At 54.7% G+C, this 13,695-nt stretch overlaps 1 protein-coding gene and 1 long non-coding RNA gene across 6 annotated transcripts in view; one reads left to right on the forward strand and one right to left on the reverse strand.

Annotated features, from left to right (window-relative positions):
• LOC309542850 (phospholipid-transporting ATPase ID-like) overlaps window positions 1-13,246 on the reverse strand; it is a 78,886-nt gene extending 65,640 nt beyond the window's left edge. Inside the window, exons 1-2 of one of the 5 annotated variants that reach the window (XM_082241804.1) lie at window positions 13,007-13,246; window positions 2,642-2,723 (exon numbers count right to left, since the gene is read on the reverse strand). In XM_082241804.1, coding sequence (XP_082097930.1) covers window positions 2,642-2,687 — 46 coding nt within the window. In that variant the 5' untranslated portion in view covers window positions 2,688-2,723; window positions 13,007-13,246. Of the gene's footprint in view, window positions 1-456; window positions 596-2,641; window positions 2,724-8,263; window positions 8,401-8,451; window positions 8,658-8,776; window positions 9,056-13,006 lie in introns of those variants that run through there. The other 4 variants (XM_082241803.1, XM_082241801.1, XM_082241805.1 and 1 more) reach the window with 4 other exon arrangements.
• On the forward strand, window positions 681-6,738 carry LOC309514303. Its single transcript, XR_014211904.1, has 2 exons — window positions 681-973; window positions 6,385-6,738. It is a non-coding gene; the product is annotated as an uncharacterized lncRNA (long non-coding RNA).
• Window positions 13,247-13,695: the final 449 nt, after the last annotated feature.

Genomic DNA, 13,695 nt, shown 5'->3' on the forward strand with positions numbered 1-13,695 from the left:
GGCTGCTGGACCTCAGAGAGACTGGTGTGGTTCTGCCTCGGATCCTGTGCTGCTCACGTGGTCCCCCTGAGGCTTCCTGATTCAGGAGCTACAGCAAGGCGCACTCGGCCTCTTTCTCATAACTCACAGCATCTCCTCGGAGCCAGAGCTCAGGGAAGGTTTGTTCTGGAAGCTGCTGGCCAAGCCCATCTTCTGCACCCGCTGGCTGGCAGGGTCTCCGCCTGGGTCTTTCCAAGCCCTTCCTGAAGGTCTCCTGGCTGAAGCCAGGACCTCCCCGCATGCAAAGCTCCAGCTCCCACTGAGCTCAGGCCCACCCCAAACCTGTTTCCCACCCGCCTGGCCTGAGGCTACAGAACAGGCTTCCCCCCGCCCCCACCCCATCCTTTGCAGCATTAGGGGTGGTGGTCTTTTCAAAAGAGGGACTTTTTTTGGAAGGGTGAGAGGAGGGAGACCTACTTCAGCTCAGACATCCTGCGCTTTCCTTCTGGATATTTGCTCTTCTCATCTTTTCCCCTGGCCGAATCAGCTCCCCAGACGCTGTCAAACGCAGCCCCCCTAAATCGTAAACATACATTTATTGGAGGTATCCCCAGGAGAGCAGCTCTGCCCAGCCACTCTCTCCAGCCACGGCCAGCGGGGGGGGGGCGATTGTGGGGGGATGGGTGCCATGCACCCTCTCCTGAGTCGACAGGATGTGGGGGGGGGGGTCTGAGGAAGAGAGCGCTGGGAAAGTTCTAAGAAAGGGAAAGTCAGTTGGTGGCAGTTGGAAGGAGAGGGAGGCCAGGAGAGACTGGAGGGAGGAGGAAGAGGAAGACAGGAAGGACCCAAAAGGGGGCTTGCAAGACACGGGAACTATTCATGGCGCCACTGTTACATAATGAGGGTGTTTTGAAAGCCATTTGAGGTCTGGTTCATGTGTGCTATCGACTGCTTGCGTTTAAACTGTTTTAAACCACAGCACAAAGAAATATAGGTAAGCTTTCCTTGGAATAAAGATCACTGGGCAGCCTTGAATCTCCCCCCCCCCCAACTGAAAGCTGTTGGCTTCACACAAAACTCGGATTGTGGTTTCCTATTGGGCCGCTCTCCTGCAAGAAATAAGTTTGGGGTGAGGGGTGGGTGAGAAATAAACCTCGCAGGAGCAGCCAAGCCCCACTTTCCCTCCTTCATGAAAGGGGCCGACCAATTTCCAAACATCTCTTGGCCAGGGCCAGGGCGAGCGAAGGGGGACTTTGCGTGGACAAGTCAAAGGCTTTCAGAGGAGGAATCAGCAGGCAATGATCTGGCAGGTTGCACAATTTCCTCCCTTCTTGCTTAAGCTGCCCATTGAGCACAAAACGAGAAATTCAGCCTCCCCACCCCCCTCCCGACACACACAAACCAAAATGCACTGCCGGAGTTCATCTTGAATCAGAGGACGGGGAGGGGGGGAGCCCTGAAAGCCCCCCAAACCAGGCCACGTGCAGGAAGCCACTTTGCTCAAAGCCACAGAACAGCCCTGGGGAGAGATTCCCCTTCTTTCCTTCTCAAAGGTCCAGCCCCCCTCTCGGACGTGGTCCTTGCACTTCCCCACCCCAAAGAGCCAGAGGAGAAGTGAGAGGTGAAAGGGACAGAGGCCACGCTCTCTGGCTGGGCCACAAACCTCCTTCCACTTCCCGTTTCCCTGCACATGTGGCAGGCTGGAGACGCAGAAGCCCTGGCTGGGCGTTAGCTTCACAGGAGGGAGAAAGGCAAAGGGGGGGGGGGGCAAAGCATTGGAGCTCCACTCCCCTTGCTGCTTCAGAGAGGGCAGTGTTCCTGCTGCCCCCACAGCCTGGAGAGGAAACCTCTGCAGCAAGGAGACTGCTGGTCTTGTGCAGAAGCTGCCCCATCACACCGGGAGGACGGAGCGAAGGACGGGGACAGAGCCAGCGCTTCCACACTCAAGGCCACGCTCCGTGGCAGCTCAGCTCTGCCCGCTTAGTTAACAGTGCCAGATTACCAAACAGGCAGAGGAGGCCTCGGCTGATGTGCGCCACAGCAACGGATCAAAACAATATTGATTTGGTCTTGAAATAAAATTTTAAAAATTAGGAGATGATTTGGGAGGGGGTCCCTGAGATTTCAACTGCCTAGGGGCCTCCACAGGGCTTAACCGGGCAGTGATTGGGAGAGGCAGCCCAGATGCTGGAAACCACAGGAGGGGCTGCTTGAAGGTGCCCCACTGGGGCCTCTGGCTGGCCACTGTGAGAACAGATTTCTCCACTGCAGGGGGTTGGACTAGATGACCCTCAGGATCCCTTCCAAAGTGACAATTCCACGATTCCATGAATTGCAAGGAGCTCTTTCCCCAGGCCAAAGCGACTGGACCAAGCCCGGTGTCCCGTGTACATCCCTGTGACCCACAAATCTGATCTCTCTGGGAGAGAAACCCCCTGCCCCTCCACCCCTTGTGGGAAGGGGCTGCCTACCCAGCCTCCCGGGCACATGGCCTGGGCTCCGCGCTCCAGGCAGGGAGCTGTAACCAGACGCCCGGCAGGCGCAGGCTCTGCTCTGCCGCTGGAGAGACGGGTGGCTGGAGCGCCAGCCGGCAGCTGAGTCTGCAGGGCATCCGGGCAAGAGCCAAGGAACTGTGCCCACCGCAAGAGTCCAGCTCGCTTACCTTCCAGCCGCTTCTTCTGGCCGGACCCCAATCCGAAGAGCGGCATCCCGGCAGATCCTTTCAGCAGTCTGCTCTGGAGTTCCTGCAGAGGGAGAGAAAGAAGGATCCTGACTCCAAGGCCGCCTCTTGCCTCTCCAGCCAGGTGGCTCAGCCCTATTTCTGAGGAAGCAGACACAGTTCAGGGGGCAGGTACGGTTACAGCACCACGAGGAGGATGAGGAGGAGGAGGAGGAGGAGGAGGAGGAGGAGGAGGAAAGTGGCCGCCTTGCTGCTGCTCACCTGTGCTACTCACTTTGCCTCGCAGCAGGTGACTGTGTGCTGCAGCCCACCTGGGGGCCTGTTGCTCACCTGTCCTCCTGCCCAGGTGTTCAGCGTGGAGAGGCAGGAGGGGCAAACCAACACCCTCCCGGGCTCCCCAAAAGGGCAGGGCAGCCGTACGAGGGCAAGAACAACACTAGGAACCCCCTGACTAGTGACATCAGGCAGGTGCCCTCAATGAACCCTTTTGGACATTTTCGCTTAGGCAAGCCTGTCGAGAGATTCAGAAGGCCAGTGCAATTTTTAACCTGCTTTGAGTCTGTTGCTGCTTTAACTTTTCAGAAGTCTTAAATCGTTGTTGCCAATTCTTATGGTAATTTTAGCATTTTGTCCTTTCCATAAACTAATTTGAGGGTTTTTTTTTAAGCAATCAAACAGTGTATAAATTTTATGAATTAAAAAAAAAAGTGAACAGGTCGAGAGATAACTGTCCTGAAATGCAGTGGAGAAGCCTTCCAAGCAGTATGATGCTGAGAGAAACCCTTCCCCCTCACCAACATGGAGGGATCTGTTTTGCCTGTTGCCGGGAGCTCCTCGTGGGGAAGGAGCAGTAAGCAGCAGGGGGGCCAGCAGAGGCAGCTGCCAGCACCCTGCCTGCCCCCAGTCCGCCTGAAGGCCCCTGCAACTCCTACAGCAGCACCCGGCCCCACATGCCTGCCAGAGACCCTCAGGGGGTTGAAAGAGGCAAAAGGCAGTTGCACCCCAGGGGGAAAGAGGGAGGTGGGTGGTCCACAAGGCAAGCAGCTGCTGCAAGGAAGAGCTCCATCTGCAGATCACAGGGAGAAGCCAAATCTCAGGTTGCCAGGAGCCTCCTGGGCAGCACCTGAAACCCTTGAACTGCAGAGTTGGAAGGGACCCCAAAGGCCATCCAGCCCAACCCCCTGAAATGCCGGAATCTCAGCTCAGGCATCCCTGACAGACGACTGCCCAACCTCTGCTTGAAAACCTCCAGCGGAAGGAGAGCCCACCCTTTCCAAGGGAGTCCAGTCTGCCTCGCAAGCTACTAGCCCTCAAGGAACACCAAGCAGCCACGCCAGGGCAGACGGGGTGTGTGCTGCTAGGCGTCCTTTGCTCCTCTCCTCTCCCTTCCCCTCCTTTCCTCTGTCCTCTTAGTCTTCCCACCTTCCCTGCCCCTGCCATAATTGGGGGGTGGGGGGACAGGGGCCCCTCACCTGATCCCAGGACCAAGCAACCATCAGATACAGAGACACCAAGAGGAGGGAGGAGGAGACAGTCACTGGCAGAGCTCAACTGAGGCTTCCTCATCGACAGTTTAAAGGCAAATGGGATCTCGCCTCCATCCTGGGGCAAATGGCCTCGGTGGGGAGGGGTCTCTGGACCAGGGCAGGGGCAAAGCCTTCTGTCTCCCTGCCCCACCCTGCAAGAGCCGCCCTCCCTCCAGCTACAGGTCTTCGTCTAGTGTTTTAACTCCGTTATACGGTTACCTGCCCTGAGAGGTGCCAAGTAACCAGAGCCGACCAGGCGCCTGCCACCCCTTCCGAGACAACCATCTGCAGTAACAGGAGAGCCCAGCAATTAAGGGCCATACCGTTCCCCTCCAGTGCGCGGGGATTGTTCCTCTGCAGAAACAGAGAGAGGGGGAAGAATAGGCAGCCGGGGCCCGAAACAGATTTGCACAACGGCCGCGATGTCACCGCTAATGGCGCTTTAGGGCGGTGGCAACTAGCCCTGCTCGGCTCCAGCAGGGAGGGAAGCCCCCAGAGATCTTGCGGTGGCCAGAACCAGACCTGTCCGGAAGGCCTAATAAATAATAATAATAATAATAATAATAATAATAATAATAATAATAATAATAATAATAATAAATTATTTATACCCCGCCCTCCCCAGCCAAGACCGGGCTCAGGGCGGCTAACACCAGGTATAAAAGAAGATTAAAATACAACATTAAAATGCAACCTCATTTCAGTAGAAACTCAAATCAAAAACGTTTTGGGGATGAAAACGTCAAATCTTCACCAAGGCCAACTATCCAGACTGGTCCTACGTCGGCCAGAAAAAAGCCAGGGAAGTCCCCATATAGGCGTTCCATCACAGAAGGAGAAAGGAAAAAGGAAAGCTTTGCTCTGCTTCTGGAAGGGATTGCAAACCACATTCCGGACACATGATGGGAAGCAAGCTAGGGCACAGACCTTCAGGAGCAGGGCGAGAGCGCAAGGACGTCCGGGGAGAGCTGGTCCTTGACTCCCCACAGTAGCAAGAGGGATGCAGCCTGTACTGTTTTCCAGGGCCTGCTAAAACATTGCTATGAATTTGCTTGGACACCTGATTCCTGGGTACCAGACACTGGATTTAGCATGTTAAAATCAACCCAGGCTGGCCACTTCTGTTCAGGAGATCAGCTGGGAGGGGCTCTTAAGCCCTAGAAAACTGGACTCTTAGGAGAAAGGGGCAGGGAGAGAGGAGAGGAGGGGCTGAGGACCCTCGTAGCGTTCAGGGTGTTGGAGATGAGCAGGGAGGGGCAGCAGATTTGGCTGTGCCTCATTGACTGAGAGGACACCCTGATTTAGAAGGTCTCTTGCAAGAGAGGAAAGCAAAGCAAATGTCTTCAGTTTGAAGATTAGTTTTGATCAGTAGTTGAATTAAGAGGAGGTATATTTTAGATATATTTATGAGACGTCCACTGCTTTGGGATTGAGATAAACAGTGTATAAACAACCCATTTGCTTAAGAACCAAACTATATTTTAAATGTTCTGTTTCAAAGAGCAAAACTCATTCCCTTTATTCACACAAACCAGCCGAAGCCATTCCCAAGGGAGCTCAGTCAGTCAGTAGCTCAGAGGGAAATGGTTAGCGGTCTCTGTGATGAACAGGAGCGGTTTTTGTGATGCTCAATAGACTAAATGAGAGGTTCCATTTCTGTCAGTGGTTTTTTTAAAAACACTTCATTTGAAATGTTTTGATAAATTGTTTCATTCCTTGGTCTAGCCTTGCTGCATCTCTCATACACATTAGAATGAAGAAATAATAAATTATCTAGTTGAGCGACATCTGCCTGGGAGCATCGTGGAACGTCTCCTTTTTTGGAGATCGCACCACTGTCCAGGGTCGGCTCCAGCTCTGGCCGCGTCACCAAATCTATTTTTAATTTTCCGTTTTGCACATCTTTTTTGCCGAAAGAAGACTCTCATGCACTTTCCAAGATGTCCTTCCAAGCATTTCAGACACCGGCAGCTTCAGCAAATATTCTGTTCCATTTGCTGCAGTAAGACTATAATTTTGGCAGAACCAAAAACCAGCAGGCCAGAAATCCAGGTCAGTTAAAAAATAAGTAGGAGTGGAGGCCGAATAAGCAGCATTTCCTGCCGCTTAGAGCTGTGTGGATCTCTGCCAGAGAAATGATACATGTTACACCTCTTTAGGCAGGGACATTTCTGACCCTAAACTTCTGCTGCCCTGCAGGATATCTTGAGGAGAAGAAAGGCTTCAGGAGGAAGCTCAACACAAATCCAGAGTGGAGTCCCTAAGGCGGTTGGGTGGCACCTTGAATGCCTCCTCCTGGCAACTCTGGCAGCCAAGCTGGTGCCCAACATCTCCCTCTGCTTCCCTGAGGACCACATGAGGGAGGGGGGCGAAAGGGGGTCTTGTCATCTGGGCAGCCCAGGCCCTCCAGACACACTGCCTGGGCTTGCACCCCAAGGAGGTCACTTTGGTGCTGCCAGCGCAGCCGTTTGACGTCACCCCCAGAGGTGCACTCCACTGTCTTCCAAGACAGGCAGATGCCAACAATATTATTCATTAAATTTGTTCATCTTGCCCAGGACAACCTAAAGTGACTTAGCGTCCCACCCACTTCCAAAAGGCCACAGAGAGTTAAAGGCCAAAGCCCAGGTTACAGAAGGAGGTTTTTGCCTGGCACCTAAAGATATATAACGGAAGCACCAGGTGAGGCTTCCTGGGAACAGCAGCCCAGAAGCAGGAAGACGTCCAGGAATTATAAGGCTTCTCCTTTGGTCTGGAAGGGGGAGGCAACAAGCGCTGCTTTGGGCTGGGAATCGTCAGACAGTGAGGAAGGGGAAGAGGAATCAAGAGAGAAAATGAGGCCCCTTCACTTTCTGACTTGGAGAGGCTGTTTTGGTTCTGGCTGTGGCTGCCAGAGAGAGGAGAAAGGCTCCCTTCCAACCAGGAGCTTTTGGCTATTTGGTAGAAAGTCGCCTCCTGCATTAGGAGGAACTTTCTCCTTGACAGCAGAAGGCTCTCCCTTGGAAGGCGGCAGACTCTCCTTCCTTGGAAGGTTTTAAGCAGAAGTCACCTGTCAGGGATGTTTGGGCTGCAATTCCTGCATTGCTGGGGGTTGGGCTAAAGGTAAAGGTAAAGGTACCCCTGCCTGTACAGGCCAGTCATGTCCAACTCTAGGGTTGTGCGCTCATCTCACTTAAGAGGCCGGGAGCCAGCGCTGTCCGCAGACACTTCTGGGTCAAGTGGCCAGCGTGACAAAGCTGCTCTGGCGAGCCAGCACCAGCGCAGCGCACGGAAACGCCGTTTACCTTCCCACTATAAAGCGGTCCCTATTTATCTACTTGCACTTAGGGGTGCTTTCGAACTGCTAGGTGGGCAGGAGCTGGGACTGAAAGACGGGAGCTCACCCCGTCGCGGGGATTCAAACCGCCGACCATGCGATCGGCAAGTCCTAGGCACTGAGGTTTTACCCACAGCGCCACCCACGTCTCTTGGGGGTTGGGCTAGATGACCCTCAAAGGTTCCTTTCAACTCGATGACTCGATGATTCCCCTCGCGGTCCCAGAAATAGGAATGCATTTGGGTAACATGCAAACTCACATTGTCAGTCGGATCAAAGGCAAATGACTGAAACAGGTGGGCAGACCTTGGCTTCCGCAGCCAGGATGCAGGTGCACAAAAAGGAAACACACACACACACCTCTGATCTGAGGCGGCCTGGGATTAAAGCAAGGCTCTGCCTTTTGTCCAGTCCCTCAGCTTTGGGCTTCTAGCCACATTTTTCTTCCCCAACTTGGCCAAAGCTCCACTGCCTTGTCAACCCAGAAGAGTAATTTGGGGAGGGGGGTAGCTCCCCTCGCTGGATGGAACTGCCAAGCAGAAGCCTGTCTCTTCCCAGGGGCCTTCCAGGACCTTCATCCCGACCCCAGGGCATCCCCCTCCCAGACAGGCCTCCTGATCCAGGGGCCCCACGAGGCTCCCCTCCTGCTCTCCCTGCCAGGGAAGACCCGGGATCCTGGCCGCACAGCAAGAGCAAAATCAAGGGAAGCAGAGCAGCACCCACGACAGCCAGCAAAAGCCGACTCACTTTTCTGCTACATACCAACCCGCATCAGCGCTAGACTGTCAGTGAGTCCTGCTGGTAAAAACTCCTTTGCAGTTCCAAGCAGGGAAGCCTGCATCCGTCAGAACATCCCAAGGGCTCAGGAGGAGACCTGCGGCCACCACATGCCCAGCTGAACCCAGGCCAGGAACCTGGCTGCGCCTCCGGCCTGCCTTGGACCAACATACCCTGCTCTCCACAGGAGGGTGGGCTTCCCTGTCGCTCCTTTGCCTTGACGCCAAGACCCTCTGCAGGAGCCCAAACATGTCCCGTGGCATTTCCTTTGCCCCAGAGTGGAGAGAGGTTCTGCAAAGGAGACAGGGGCACAGCTCCACAGCCTGACCCCCCAGCAAAGCTCCTAGATTTGCTCCGGCTCTGGCGCCCTCCTGGAAAGGAGGCGTGGGAAGAGAGTTGGCCAAGCGGCAGCTCCTCCTCCTCCTCTCAGACAGCAGCTGGGCCACATCTGGGGCTGACAGGAAGGCAAACAAGTCACCCCAGGAGCTCCCATCTTACCCTGCAAGGCGTCGCCTCCCAGCAGCCGGGCTGCTCACTTCCTCCGCCTCCATGGGCCCTTTGCAACTTCCAGATGTGTCAGGCGCTCCACACACCCCTAGTCCAAACCCGACTCTGCGCAGCGTGGAGCCAGTTGTGGGGAGGGGAGCAGAGAGGGGGCACAGCTATGGGGAACAGGAGGCACCCCAGACCTGCCGATTGGAGGAGCTCAGAGCCAGGCAAAGGCCGGCCAGCTCTTCCAGGTCCCGGGCAGAGGAGTTGGGCTCTGCAGAGTTTCCTCCTCCTCCTCTTTGCTCCACTCTGTGGTCTTGGCCTGGGGCCAAAGGCTTCTGTCAGGGCCCCCCTCCCCGCCGCTTCCTGTGGATAGGGAAAGGGTGCTGGCTTCCGTAAAGCAGCTGCAAGGCTTCGAGGGAAGCCAAGGACCCGGGCAGGCGAGGAGCCTGGAGCAGAAGGACCAAGAGGGAGGGGGGCTCAGGGAGCTGGTGCCAACAGAAGGGCATCCAAACGAGCCAGCCGCCACTCTGGGAAGCAGCAAAGAGCCACTGAAATGACCCAGGGCTGGAGGGGCTCCCCGAAAGGAAAGGGGGCAGCACTTGGGACTTTTCAGTCTAGAGAAAAGGCAAGGGAGAGGCAACATGATAGAAGTTTATATCCTGATGCCTGGCCTTGAGAAAGGAGAAACCTTCTTCTCCTCCATCTCTCCTAGCAAGAGAACTCAAGGGCTTCCACTGAAGCAGAAGGTTTGGAGATTCAGCCCGGATCAAAGACAGTCCTTCTTCATGCAGTGCAGAGTTAAACTGAGGAACTCCCTCCTGCAGCAGACCCTCCAAGGGCCCCTGTTTTCCAGGAACGTCCCTGATTTAGAGAAGACGTCCCGGTTTCTGGCTTGAGCCTGGATCGCCCTGCTTTTCCTGAAGATGCCCCTATTTCCATTGGAGAAATGTTGGAGGGTGTGGAGTTATCCAACCCCTGAGCCATCCGAAGGCAATACTGTATAGGGAAGTTTTTTTCAAAAATGCTTAATGTTTTTATATATGTTGGAAGCTGCCCAGAGTGGCCAGGGCAGCCCAGTGTGATGTGTGGGGTTTAAAGAGTAAAATCATCATTATGGGATGGGACTTCCCTAATTTCATCAGAGAAATGTTGGAGGCTTTGCTGCAGGAGGCAGGGATGGCCACCAAGTTGGCCAGTTATAAAAGAGGATGAGGCAGATTCACGGAGGAGGAGGAGAGGGTTGTTGATGACTACTAGCCCTGATGGGCCTCCACAGCTGGAGGCAGCCAGGCCTCTGAACGCCAGTGGCTGGAAACTGCAGGAAGGGGAGCTGCTCTTGGGCTCAGATCCTGCCTGTGGGTTTCCCACGGAGGCATCTGCTTGGCCCTGTGAGAACAAGATGCTGGACTGGACTGGTCTGATGCAGCCGACTCTCCTTGTGTCTCCTGCTGGGTCTGGCTGCCTGTCTCCCTCCCCTGGGTCTGGCTGCTGCGCTGGGCTTCTTCTTGGGGGCCCTGAAGCCTCACGAGGAGCCTGGGCTACACCCCCCCCAACAAGCCCCCTCCATCGTTTTATTCGAGGCACCTGACAGAGGAGCCAAGAGGCAGCCAAGCCTGCCAAAGCACATTTTCTGCCCCCCTCCCTCTCAGATCAGTTGCAATGCATGGAGAGTATAGGGTTCAAAATTAGCCAGGCGCCAGTGTGATAGGAATTTTGAGGTCTTAGATATTTGTGAAATGTTCATAAGTGTACCAACCAAGCAAGTACGTAGATCAGCACAGGAAGACCAACCTGGAACCATTTTTTATTCCCAAACTGTCTCAAACTGACCAAATGCAAGGTCAAAGGAAAATGGAAAAGCCTCCCCATTGTCTTTTCCTTCACAAATCCTGTCTTAAGGGTATATGTCTGTCTGTGTTTGAATAGGGTGAGCCTGTGACCTGACTCAGGAACTATTTATCATTACTAAGTATTTATCATTACAAAAGACTGGCCAGGCTCCCCAGGGTATCCAATCAAGTGACCATTAAACAGGTAACCTGTCAGAGATAAACAAGTCACTCAGATTTCTGTTTTAGACCACCTTTTCTGTGATGTAGGGATGATGTTTCTAGGGGGTGGTCTTGGACTCCAGGGAGGGAATTTAAATTGTCTATATAAGGGCGGGCACACCTGGGTTCTGGTTCCTCCTCCTTTCCTGTTGCAACAAATCAATAAAGATCAGGCTTACTGGCTGCTTTGCTTCTCGATATTCTCTGCTTGGCCTCCGTTATTTTCTCCTACCAATAGGGAACCTACGTAAGGACTCTATATGGGCTCTATATGGGCACCAGGTGCATTTTGCACCCATCGGCCACTAGGAGGTGCCACGCCAGGTGTGGAAGGAGCCTTCTTTTCAGCCTGTGCCACTGCTGCATGGGGGGGGGGGCACGGTTCCATGCTCTAAGCAGCACCTGGTCGGCTTCAAGGCCAGGCTTGTGCCACTTGTGCTCGCCTTCCCCTGGCTTCCTTCATAGCCTGAGGCTCCCCAGGACCTCCTGCACACCCCAGATCCCCCCAAAGTCAGCTTCAGGCAATATTCTGCTGCCCGGGAGCAAGCAAGAGCCCCAAAGGCAATCCAGTTCCACAACTGTCATTCAATCTAGCCTTGTGCGCCACTCAGGAGGGTCGAGCCCCAGAGCAGTGGCATCGTATTCTGCCAGGGTCACTTGGGGGCCAGGAAACTTTTATGCTGGCAAATGTTATCAGCTGCGAGGACAAAGGCCTGCGCCCCTAGGAAGCCTTCGCTAGCAGAATCAACTGTAAGATGAGGGCCAGAGTGGTGCAGGAGGGAGAGTATCAGGCTAGGACCTCGGAGAGCTGGGTTCAAATCCTCACTCAGCCATGAAGCTCACCGGGTGGCCTTTAGGCCAGTCACTGCCTCTCAGCCTAACCTACCTTGGGGGGGGGGTGTAGTGAGGATAATATGGTGAGGGCAAGAGCCGGCCCCACCACCTTGAGCTTCCTGGAGGAATGGCAGGAGATAAAGGAGGCGTAAATCAAAGAGATGGTGCTTCTGCGGAGGAAGAAGCAGCTCAGGAAAAACGGGAGCAAGATGTAGGAGAGACAGTTGCCCGAACTGGTCATGAGCCTTCAGAGCTGAAGGGGGGGGAGAGAGATGGAAGAGGAGCAGGAGCCCCTACAAAGTGGAGCTGGCCAGAAAACCACCCTGGTCACAAGCTCAGCTCCAGAAGAAACCTGCTCCTCAAACTCCGGGTGGACGCCCACAGGGTGCAGCAGCGCAACAGTTCACCAGCCAGAGACAGTCTTGGCTGCAGGAGCTCAGAGCTGTGGTGCAGCGCATGAATGACGCTCCGTCAGCCTGAGAGCTGTGCTTCCAGGCACAATGGAAAGAGCTGGCTTTGGCCATCCAAGTCCGATGGGATTTGGGGCCTGGTAACGGGACAGACCAGCTGCTCCCATAGGAACCTTCCTGGGGGTTGAGCCCCTTGGCAGCAGACTCCTTTCTTTGCAAACCCCGCCCACAGTGGAGCGGCAGATGTCAAGCCAGCGCAGGGGCTTTTATGTGGTGACACCCTCACCAAAAAAGTTCACCTGCCACCCGCTCTACTTAGTTTCAGGTGCCAAGGTATAACCATCGGGGTTTTTTACACATGGCTTGAACCATAAAACAGCCCTGTTTTATGCTGCTACTTGATTTTTATCATTAGTGGGAGTCATCTTTATTGCACCTCGGGTTTCGGGCTGATTCCTTCTGCTGCTTTTATTTGCTGCTGGTGCGGTTCCAGCGTTTTGTTATTTTTGTTGAAATGAATTCAACCTTTTTATTGTCTTGTTCAGCGCAAAGATGGAATGTGAACATCACGTTCAATAAAGAAAAGGAAGCAATGGGGGGAAATGGGGCCACGTCTCACTGGCCTGGGAATAGGAGGGTCTTTGCAACGGATGGAAGGTGAACGATGGTCGTGGGGGAAGGGAGAAAGGGGAGGGAATCCAGGCTTAGGGGTGCTGGGGACCGGCCCCTGCACCTGTTTGCAAGCCCGGGAGTGAACCCTGCAATGTGCAAAGAGGAACTGAATGAGCCCCTGAAGCAGCCTGGCGTGTGAGTCCCCACACCATTAGGGGAGGCTCCAGGTGAGAGAGAAGAACAGGGGATTATTGGGTGGCCAGGACAGACAGGCCAATGGGCACTGAGGCCCCTTCCCCCTCCAGAGGCCATCAAGTGACCAGACTTACCCAGCCACTCGCAGGCACTCCTGTTTTCCTCCGTAGTCGTCCAACAGGGCAAGCACAGGACGATTTCCGGCTGCAACCATATAACCATTCCCGTTCCTTTGAAACTCAGGCATGCATGCAGCCCCCAATGGGTGCAGCCAGAAGTCCTGTCGAGAATCCGTTAAATGCCCCCCACCCTGCCCAGTAGACCCCAGTAGCGCCTGCCGTGATCCTGGCAGCAGCACAGCTCAGGAGCACCTAGGCGGCCGCTGCAGGTGGGCAGAGAGAGCGGAGAGGGTTGGCCAACTTCCTGCACCTGAGGGCGGGAGATGGCACTGAGCAGCACTGAGCAAATAGAAGCCTTTGATCATTGGACTTGCCACTGAACACAGGGCTGTTGCTCAGGGCTCCTGCGCAATCCACAGAGCTCCCTCGGCTGCAGCCCCGTAAAAAGCTCATCCCCCTCTTGGCGGCTGGGTGCGCAAGTGAGAGGAGCAGAGCTGGGGCGAGCGCCAGAGCACATTCATCAGATCCCCCGCCAAAAGCGAGTGGACGAAAAGTTGGGCAGGTCCAGAGAAGAGGGCTGGTAAAGCAGCAAGCATTCAGGTGTCATGAGCTTATTTAAGCCTGGATAGGAGGAGCAGGTGGAAGTGTCTGAAGAAAGTCCTTTGCAGAGTTAAACTATGGAACTCCCTCCCACTGGAGGGATG

Source organism: Podarcis vaucheri, assembly GCF_965113315.1.
Source record: "Podarcis vaucheri genome assembly, chromosome: 11".
In the NCBI taxonomy this organism is placed as follows: domain Eukaryota; kingdom Metazoa; phylum Chordata; class Lepidosauria; order Squamata; family Lacertidae; genus Podarcis; species Podarcis vaucheri.